Source organism: Girardinichthys multiradiatus, chromosome 13 (genome assembly GCF_021462225.1).
Source record: "Girardinichthys multiradiatus isolate DD_20200921_A chromosome 13, DD_fGirMul_XY1, whole genome shotgun sequence".
NCBI lineage: Eukaryota > Metazoa > Chordata > Actinopteri > Cyprinodontiformes > Goodeidae > Girardinichthys > Girardinichthys multiradiatus.
Window position 1 is genome coordinate 18081899 of NC_061806.1, and position 11302 is coordinate 18093200.

The 11302-nt window shown below is 41.0% G+C and overlaps 1 protein-coding gene across 1 annotated transcript; it reads right to left on the reverse strand.

The window, feature by feature from the left end:
• Window positions 1–214: 214 nt before the first annotated feature.
• On the reverse strand, window positions 215–10407 carry trappc3 (trafficking protein particle complex subunit 3). The gene is made up of 5 exons (XM_047384093.1): window positions 10227–10407; window positions 8435–8532; window positions 4517–4616; window positions 2383–2565; window positions 215–446 (listed from the first exon to the last, which is right to left on the reverse strand). The coding sequence occupies exons 1-5, from the start codon at window positions 10266–10268 to the stop codon at window positions 327–329; spliced, it is 543 nt and encodes a 180-aa protein (XP_047240049.1). The 5' UTR covers window positions 10269–10407; the 3' UTR covers window positions 215–326.
• Window positions 10408–11302: the final 895 nt, after the last annotated feature.

Here is an 11302-nt window from a genome sequence, read left to right on the forward strand (position 1 = left end):
TTCACTTTCAAATATCCACTACTTAGTGCTGGTCTATCACATAAAATTTCTAAAGAATACATGGAATATCAGTGTTGTAACAAAATGTGAAAAGGTTAAAGCATTATCAATACTTCTGCAAATCAACTAAATGCCTGTTTTTATGAGCATCCTAATCTACTGTGGTGAAAAAAAAAGTTCCAAAATCTCCCAATGAGAAAAGGATTACATACCATTCATTGCTTAATGTTGATTTAATTGAGAAATATTATGTACATAAATTAATAAACATGCCAGACAACAAAAAAAATACACCTCAACAAAATAAAAGTGTCTTTGTTTTCCCATCACTCGTCTCCGGCTGGAAGGTTTTCTTCAATCCTCTTGATGAACTTCATGCGGATTTCAGTAACGTTGTCCCCTCTGAGACTGTCCTGGGCAAACTTCACATCCACTGCCATCTGGACCTAAATCAAATTCACAATGTCACATGAGGAGCCACTTCAACTGGCTCCTCTCGATGTGGAGGAGCAGCGGCTCTACTCCAAGCCCCTCCCGGATGGTCGAGCTCCTCACCCTATCTCTAAGGGAGTGCCCGGCCACCCTACGGAGGAAGCTCATTTCAGCCGCTTGTATCCGGGATCTCGTTCTTTCGGTCATGACCCAAAGTTCATGGCCATAGGTGAGGGTAGGAATGTAGACCGACCGGTAAATTGAGCGCTTTGCTTTTCGGCTCAGCTCTCTCTTCACCACAATGGACCGGCACAGCGCCCCCATTACTGTGGCAGCCGCACCGATCCGTCTATCAATCTCCCGCTCCATTTTTCCCCCACTCGTGAACAAGACCGCAAGATACTTGAACTCCTCCACTTGAGGCAGGAACTCCCCTCCAACCTGAAGAAGACAAGCCACCCTTTTCCGGTCGAGTACCATGGCCTCGGACTTGGAAGAGCTGATCTTCATCCCAGCCGCTTCACACTCGGCTGCGAACCGCCCCAGTGCATGCTGTAGGTCTTGGCTAGAGGGGGCCAGCAGGACCACGTCATCTGCAAAGAAGAGACGAAATCCACTGGTCCCCAAACCAGACCCCCTCCGGCCCTTGGCTGCATCTAGAAATCCTGTCCATAAAAGTTATGAACAGGACCGGTGACAAAGGGCAGCCCTGCCGGAGTCCAACATGCACCGGGAACAGGTCCGACTTAGTGCCGGCGATGTGGACCAAACTCCTGCTCCACTTGTACAGCTTGTACAGAGACCGGATGGCCCCTAATAAAGGGCCCCCGATTCCATACTCCTGGAGCACCCCCCACGGGGCATCATGAGGGACACAGTTGAATGCTTTCTCCAGGTCCACAAAACACATGTGAACCGGTTGGGCAAACTCCCATGAACCCTCGAGTACGCTGTAGAGGGTATAGAGCTGGTCCAGTGTCCCACGGCCGGGACGAAAACCACACTGCTCCTCCTGAAGCCGAGGTTCGACGATTGGCCGGACTTTCCTCTCCAATACCCTGGCGTAGGCCTTACCAGGGAGGCTGAGGAGTGTGATCCCCCTGTAGTTGGAAGACACCCTCCGGTCCCCCTTCTTATGAAGGGGGACCACCACCCCACTGCCAGTCCAGAGGCACTGTCCCCGACCACCACGCAATGTTGAAGAGGCGTGTCAACCATGACAGCCCCACAACATCCAGAGATTTGAGGTACTTAGGGCGGATCTCATCCACCCCCGAAGCCTTGCCACCAGAGCTTTTTAACCACCTCGGTGACTTCAGCCTGGGTGATGAAAGAGTCCAACCCCGAGTCCCTAGCTTCTGTTTCCACCAGGGAATTCGTGATGGCAGGATTGAGGAGATCCTCGAAGTACTCCTTTCACTGCCCGACAATGTCCTCAGTCGAGGTCAGCAGCCTCCCACCCCCACTGTAAACAGTGTTGGCGAAGCACTGCTTCCCCCTCCTGAGGCACCGGACGGTTTGCCAGAATCGCTTCAAGGCCAACTGGCCGAACTCCTCCCAGGCCCGAGTTTTTGCCTCTGCCACAGCAGGGCCGCGGCACGCTTGGCCTCACGGTACCCCTCAGCCACCTCAGGAGTCCCACAAGCCAATCACACCCGATAGGACTCCTTCTTCAGCTTGACAGCATCCCTTACTGCCGGTGTCCACCACCGGGTTCTGGGATTGCCGCCGCGACAGGCACCGCAGACCTTACGGCCGCAGCTACGGGCAGCAGCATCGACAATAGATGCGGAGAACATGGTCTACTCGGACTCTATGTCTCCAACATCCCCCGGAATCTGGTCAAAGCTCTCCCGGAGGTGGGACTTGAATACATCCCTGGCTGAGGGCTCTCGGGAGTAAATAACATCAGGTCTTTTTCAGAACGGGGAAAATTAGGGTTGAATTTACCATCTCCAGGGCTCCTCTGAGGACACCACACAGTAGGTTGGAGTAAATCAGTGCGCTGTGGTTATCTGGAAGCTCCACAAAGTCAGCCAGCGGGTTATTCTCTAGAATGAGAGAAAATTCATCTCCTCCTGGACTCCAGTTGGTCACACTGGGGGTAATTCCCAGGTACATCTTAAATGCAACCTAACAGACAACAGCAGATCGAGGGGAAAAAAGAAAAGGACAACAGATTAGGGGCTACATAAGAAAGAAAAGCAATAATAAAATAGAGAAGCACAAATAAAATTGAAACACTTTAGCAGAAAGCATTCATGTCACAAACCCAAACCGACAGTACAGCTCACTGGTGACAAGTGCTGACCAGGTCAGTTAACCTTACCCAATAACCACTAGTTTAAATTAAAGGTTTCACTTGTAAGAGGCTAGCATGTTAAAAAAAAAATTATAATTCCCCCTAAAATGGGCTTCAAAACATAAAATCAAAGGTGGTCTTATTTTGTCCAAATATGTATGTATGTCCTGTATGCAATGTCTTAAAGATAACACAAAAACCCTGATTTTAATTAAGTACTAATTAAGTATGCCACTAAGGGAAATATACTCCCAAAACAACAGTTGACCCTAATTGTATTTAAAGAGGCCTAACTGGTGACTTGAAAGTCAAAAATCAGATGACTGACACCGTCCTGCTGACAACAGCACTCTTCGGTGTGGGCGCTGTGATTCAGAGAATGACGACTGAGGGGATCCATTTACACGATTAGTAAGGTGTCTAAGATGAAGTTGGTGGAAGCATAGGAATTTAGGTAGCTATTAAAGAGTCAGAGAGAGCAAGGCTTCAGCAGATTACCGGAGGCAGATATAACAGAAAGGTTTCTCCGTTTTGAGCTTTCAATCTCTGATAGGGATGTTAAGATTAACCAGGTTGCATTTTTTGACAAATACTCTATTTGAAAGCAGAAAGCAGCTGCCATAGCTGGAGCTTGGGTAAAACACGTGTCACAAACAACAACAAAGAGTTAAAGATGTTGGAGGAAGTAAGACTGCGCACGTAAGCTAACTATAAATTAGCACAGCTAACCTTTTAACACACTTGAGACAGCGACGATTAATTAATTAATTAGTTATATATCGTGGCTTTGATTTTTCATGCCATATCACATTGAACTGAAACATTAAATGGCACTTAGTTTACCTTAAAACCACTGAACTGAACGGCTCCATGATAGAGGCCGTATCGTTTTTTTCACCCACTTGTGCATCGAAAATGAATCAGATCATTGGCACTGTATTGAGATACGTAGCGTGTCGACCCGTGATCTGAATGCAAAACCCTACTGTCTGCTGGATTTGAAAATATCAGCAGCCTTTTGTAAATCTCAGCGTTTCAGGGAAACGCAGGTTCCAGGGAATACTCTGAGTCTTCTGGATTTGAGCTTGTTTAAGATTTAAATGTGCTGAAAAACACTTGGTTCTTTCATAACTGTAACTGAATTAATCACTTCAATGATATTCGAGGTTCAGTGAAGGGCCAGGTGATGTCCCAAGGCAAGGCAATCATCTATTGTAGAGTCCAAACTACTCTCTCATAATGCTCCACGATTCTCTGAAAAAGCGTGATTCTATCTGTGCATTGAATCACTCAGCAAGCAACAACATCTGAACCAGTTGAAGTCTAAAAGCTGCTTTTCTGTTTTCCTGTCTGGGAAGTCATCAGGAAAATCATTATTAAATGCGAGAAAACCAGATAGCGATAGAAAAGAAGAAAAGCAGGAGTAATCCAAGTCAGATTAGGAACAGAACTGTTCCACTTGATATACAGCCCACTAAACCTTAGCAGCTTTAAGTGCTGCATTTTGGTTCAAAGGAGGTAATTAGGTGAGAAGGAATGTGATCTTAGTTTTAGATTCAGGATCAATGCTAATAACTTCATCACGTAGCTTTACGGTTTTCTCCTCTACTTGGCTGCAAACGTATGATCTCCCATCTGTCCGTTCGTTCAACCATTATGTGCTGGGATGTTTTGATCTCTCTAATCTGAACTTTTAAGCCCCCCCACCTGTTCTCTACCCCTCGCTCAATCTTGGGAGACATCCTCGGTCAAGCTTCAATTGCTCTGGAACCTTCCAGTTACCTTAGCGATGACATCGGCTGTTTCTCGGAAATCCTGACACCTGCCGATGCTGGAACGTGCCAAGAAGTCCTCAATCAGACGCACTCCAATGTTGTATCCCCTGTGAGTGAGAAGAAGCCAGACAGAAAGGGAACAGATATGATGGGAGAGAGTTGTAAAAGGCAGAAATGACTCATTTCTAACCTTCAAGACATTTTTGCTTTACACACTTGAAGCCTTTAACTTAATGCCAATTGTGGCTGTAGTCAAGACAACTTATTCTAACGGCTTTTAGAAGCCAAATCATGCAATCCCAATCCTAACATGGCCCATCTCTGACCAGTTGGGTGGAAAACAGCAGAGCAGGCAGTGCAGATTTACTACCTTTTATGGGCTGCTGCGATGCGCTTATCCTGCTTTAAGCTCAGGGTTGCCATACAACCCGCGAGAAAAAGCACAGTTAAAAGATCTGTCAGCTTGAAGGGATGTTTTGAATTTTTTGGGCTACAAATCCATGGTTTTGTCCAAACCTTTTTTGCTGAAGGATTACTGTATCCAGCTGGGTCTTTAAGAGATGTTTTGTCTGTCTTTAAATCAAGTCTCAACATATACTACTCCTGAAGCATTTTCCCTACAAAAAACACATGGATATGTGTGAAAAATGAAATCTTAATATAGGCTACAGTGCTGCTAACTGTACAGCAGAGTAGCCAGACTGCACTCAGTTGTGGATCTATCTGATGTATACTCACTGATTAAAAGCGGTTAGCACCAACTCAGGAGGTCAGAAGACAGGGTCTGATTTGCAAGTAATCTAGTATACATGCATATCTGAAATGGGTATCATAGTAATGATACAGGTCCTTCTCAAAATATTAGCATATTGTGATAAAGTTCATTATTTTCCATAATGTCATGATGAAAATTTAACATTCATATATTTTAGATTCATTGCACACTAACTGAAATATTTTAGGTCTTTTATTGTCTTAATACGGATGATTGTGGCATACAGCTCATGAAAACTCAAAATTCCTATCTCACAAAATTAGCATATTTCATCCGACCAATAAAAGAAAAGTGTTTTTAATACAAAAAACGTCAACCTTCAAATAATCATGTACAGTTATGCACTCAATACTTGGTCAGGAATCCTTTTGCAGAAATGACTGCTTCAATGCGGCGTGGCATGGAGGCAATCAGCCTGTGGCACTGCTGAGGTCTTATGGAGGCCCAGGATGCTTCGATAGCGGCCTTTAGCTCATCCAGAGTGTTGGGTCTTGAGTCTCTCAACGTTCTCTTCACAATATCCCACAGATTCTCTATGGGGTTCAGGTCAGGAGAGTTGGCAGGCCAATTGAGCACAGTGATACCATGGTCAGTAAACTATTTACCAGTGGTTTTGGCACTGTGAGCAGGTGCCAGGTCGTGCTGAAAAATGAAATCTTCATCTCCATAAAGCTTTTCAGCAGATGGAAGCATGAAGTGTTCCAAAATCTCCTGATAGCTAGCTGCATTGACCCTGCCCTTGATAAAACACAGTGGACCAACACCAGCAGCTGACACGGCACCCCAGACCATCACTGACTGTGGGTACTTGACACTGGACTTCTGGCATTTTGGCATTTCCTTCTCCCCAGTCTTCCTCCAGACTCTGGCACCTTGATTTCCGAATGACATGTAGAATTTGCTTTCATCCGAAAAAAGTACTTTGGACCACTGAGCAACAGTCCAGTGCTGCTTCTCTGTAGCCCAGGTCAGGCGCTTCTGCCGCTGTTTCTGGTTCAAAAGTTGCTTGACCTGGGGAATGCGGCACCTGTAGCCCATTTCCTGCACACGCCTGTGCACGGTGGCTCTGGATGTTTCTACTCCAGACTCAGTCCACTGCTTCCGCAGGTCCCCCAAGGTCTGGAATTGGCCCTTCTCCACAATCTTCCTCAGGGTCCGGTCACCTCTTCTCGTTGTGCAGCGTTTTCTGCCACACTTTTTCCTTCCCACAGACTTCCCACTGAGGTGCCTTGATACAGCACTCTGGGAACAGCCTATTCGTTCAGAAATTTCTTTCTGTGTCTTACCCTCTTTCTTGAGGGTGTCAATAGTGGCCTTCTGGACAGCAGTCAGGTCGGCAGTCTTACCCATGATTGGGGTTTTGAGTGATGAACCAGGCTGGGAGTTTTAAAGGCCTCAGGAATCTTTTGCAGGTGTTTAGAGTTAACTCGTAGATTCAGATGATTAGGTTCATAGCTCGTTTAGAGACCCTTTTAATGATATGCTAATTTTGTGAGATAGGAATTTTGGGTTTTCATGAGCTGTATGGCAAAATCATCCGTATTAAGACAATAAAAGACCTGAAATATTTCAGTTAGTGTGCAATGAATCTAAAATATATGAATGTTACATTTTCATCATGACATTATGGAAAATAATGAACTTTATCACAATATGCTAATATTTTGAGAAGGACCTGTATTTGCAAGGAGCTGGCAAGTCTGTAACTGACATCACAGGGCACAAGGAATAGCAACTTGATCAGCAGGTGGTTTCCAGATCATCCAACAGTCAGTCAAATCAGGATGTGATAGTTTTTTCCACCAAGGCAATTCTGTGCTAAATCAGGCCTGATGCAGAAGCTAGTTCTTAGCTGCTTCTTTCCAAGAACCAGTTTGCTTTTCCACAACCAGAGACGACTCCTCTCATCCTGTTTTGTTGTCTATTTTTGCAGAGGATCACAGTACATGAGACAGTTTAACAAAAGAAATGCCATTTCTTAGTACCTGAATAAAACAGATGCTCTCATATCACAACATACGCTGTTTGTCAACGTTTCACAAATATATGTGTGAAGGAGGAAGGTCATGCGGTGTATTTTCCCAACATGTTTGGGTGTCCAGAAGTCACACACAGCGGCCCAATGTTGGATCCAGTGGGTATGGCAAAAAAATAGTCCTATCAAACTAAATAAATGATTCAACTATTATGACTAATCTGAAAAGTTGATATGGGATCCAAACGGGTGGAAATTAGCACCCGCCACTGGCCAAATGTGCGTACATTTATGAATTGGAGGATGGATTTGAACAACGCACAAGCCACAGTGGCGGGTTTGCAATTTAAACTGAAAAACAAACAAAAAAAGCGTTTTCATAGATCACGTTGTGAGCGATTTCTGTCCCTGCGTCATCGCTACTCTACTTTCTATGGCTAAACTTGACAAAAGCTGGACGAAAACACTCATACTTTGTGTCACAGATGCTGACACGCTAAATCTCCTACTCTTCGTACATGTGGCGAAGGTACAAGTACACAAAATAGGCCAAGTGTGTCATGACCCTGACACGCAGCAAAAGTTGCAAGTAAGTAATGCCTTTACTATTGAGCATTTCTCATAAACAAGCCAAATGTTAAACACAAAGAAAAATAGTGGCTGATTAAAATTTCTCATCCACCAGCCACAGTGGCGGAAGTTTTTCATTTCCACCCCTGGATCCAAATGTTTGCAGTGAAATGGGTCAGAGCCATACAGTTGCCGATAAAAGACTGAAAAGAAGTTATAAATATTTATTCATCGTAATCAAAATAAATACCAGAAAATGTTGTGATAAGTTGATATTGCCCACCGCTATTTAGCAACAACAGTCCCCATCTTGAAACAAAACAGACAAAGGTCTCAAGCTACTGACAGACTATTAAAGTACATTCCTTAAAAGGGAACCCAACCCAAAATGATGTGGTTATAAGATCTTTTGGTACAGAAAACTACAGAAATGCAAACACACTACAATACGGGACATCCATTAGGTGCAGAAGCAGTAATGAAATAGATTTTCTTCATTGTATCCAAGTTGAATATGCTAATATGTTTGAAAGCTTCACATAAAAGCCTTAACATCATTTTCAATCTGCAGCGGGTGTGACAAAAACTTCTTAAGGTGTACTTACATCTTGTCCAGCTGTTTATTGACTTCTTCGTCGTTCTCGTAGTCTTTACAAAGCTGGGTCACCAGGGCCCCATAGGTCAATGTGAACAGCTCAGAGTTCTAAAGGTAAAGACACAGGAAGGTTTTCTCTGTACATTTACTGCTTAAACGCTTTCTTACTGGTGGACCAATGTACAACAACATAAACATTCAAAAAGGTAGAAAAACAAATCTATTACTTTTTGTAAACTCATGCAGGGTTTTATAAAGTTAATATTTTTAGTTTGGATGCAAGGAACTTTAATGGACTGCTTTGTGGACAGTTCCAGGTGCTGAAAGGAAACTGAATAGCAGTAATAAGTTTGCTGTTTTTTTTTTTTTTGTTATCTTTTTTACATAAACAGTGTTTTAAAAAATCTATATAAATTTAAAAGTGATACGTTCTTAACTCCTCATGCCACAAGAGGAAATTAAGTTGGACTGTCAACCGTAATGAAGTGTCTAGGAGTTAAATACGTCTGGAATTTGAGTCATATTTCTACTGGATAAAGGCGGGATTAAAAATGTCTAAAAGTGTAGAAATTGTTGCAATATAATTACAGAGTAGACAACAATAGTATGAATCTGACATTTAGTAAAGAGATCCGTTTTTCAAAGCATCCAAGAGCTACAATAAAGATGCAATATTTTAGTTGAATATTTTTTTATTCCCAAGAATCCAAAACGACTGCAAACCCCACAAATTTTAGAAATAAAATTATAATAAAGTATTGTTACAGTCAACAGATTTTGCAACTTTTCGAAAAACAAAAAGGAATTTTGTCCCTTTCTGGCCTAAATAATTGTCTAAAGCTGCAAAATCAACTATGCCCCTTTTTTCAAACAAAACAAGGAACTATTTAGGTCTTTACTAAGTAATAACCAACTATCTAAATAAACACTAAAAATAAAAAGCAATCAATAAATTAAAGGAAAATTATTCATATTATTTTTCTTTTTTTTGTTACTTTTTGCAGTATCATGGTTTTAATATAATATGTTTCTGGCCACCCAAAAAAAAATCTAAATAGTCGATGCCTAAAAATCAAAAATTTTAAACAAGTGGAGAGAACTTTTACATTTTGCCTAAGAAAATGTACATAAATATCAATTTTCTAATAGGGTTGTTGAGAGAGTGCACGCCAAAATAAATAGTCAAACAGAAAAGAAGCAGGTTGCTGAAACAAAATGAAAACTACCATATATGTCATATTTAGCAAATGCTAATGACAATAATAAATACATCTGGATAGTTCAACCAATTTCTAATTCAATTTAAATATAGTTGTTAAAGTTCCTTATAATTTTCGTCAACGTTACATTGAGTGATAAACAGGGAAAGTGAAATATGAAATCAATAATTAAATAAATATGAATCGTATTTAGCTGCTTAGGTAATAATGCTAATGTCAGGATGTAGTGCTACTCTTGTTACCCAAACGAATTTCAAGCTACTCATTGGAAAACTATTCATATTAACAATTTATACCAATACATAAATGTCCCGAAACCGACGTAGGCAGCTGAAAAGTTATGTATAACTGCGATACTTCTAGCTTGCATGCTACACTGCTTCTAGGAGCCAGCAATAAATCAAACATAAACGTAACAAGTTTTAGTGTATTTAACACATTTGGTCACATGTTGTAAAACAACTAGACATGACTGTCACGCATCTGTTTGGTGAAAATATTAAGGAGTTTGCTCTAAAGTAATTTTCTCAAAGGTTAACATTCTGCAAGCTAGCTAGCTAGCGTGTGGAGCGTTAATCCTACCATTTTCTTGCTGTCTGTTGTTCGGTTAGATTGCCGAGACATCGTGGACAGAGTTAAAGGATTACACGGGTGGTATTTCGAGATTAATCCTTTATTTATTTGATTCTGCTTGGGCACTTAATTCCGTAATCACTGGTCCGGCAACACACTTCCTCTTCCGCAAAGTTAACCAAATAGAAGCCTCAGCTTCCGGTTTACCTATAGCCTAAAAGAGTGAAGATGTGGAATAGACAATAATGAAGAGACAACATAAATAGTTAAAAAGTAAAGGAAGGTTTTTGACTAAATCAAAGATAAATATAGTTTGTTTTTGAGTACCTTACACAGCATGTGGCTTTTACAATTTGGAAAAGACACATTGTGACATTTATTTTGAAGGCAGCGACATTTGCAGTACGGAGCTTTTTTCTTTTTGTTATTTTATCGTTTTCCTGCTATTATCTTAAGTTAGCGCTCTCTAGCGCACAGGAGGATAACATATGACCTGAGTTGCTTCCTGATAATTGTTCATTTTAATCAATTAAAAAACAATCGAAATGTTAAATGTATTTCAATAAATAAAAGGTTAGTAAAAGGGAATCTCATACTTTTTAACATAGATAATTACATTATTCAAGTGTTTATGTCTGTTATGGGTAACAGTTAATGAAAACGTTTAATTCAGTTTCTCAAAAAATTAGAACATTAAACTTCAAAATTATTTTTATTACAAAATTTTCAGCCTGCTGAAAAGCATATCAGTGTACTGTATTATATATTATATGTATTATATACACTCAGTACTTGGTTGGGGTTCCATTTGCTAGGATTTTGTTTTTTGGTTTTTTTGTTTGGTTTTTTCTTTTTGGTTTGTTTGTTTTTTGGTACATCTAAAATCATAGTAGATAATTAAATAAATTAAATTGTTATCATAATAATGATAGATAGGAAACGTGATTGAGAAGGATTCACGTTCACATATCGGACAAAAATTAATACAAAGCAAAATAGCTATCCCTAAATGTTACTTAGTTATAACAAAATTTAAACAATAAACAAATAAAATTTTTAATCGTGCATTTTAAAAAGTACCTTGT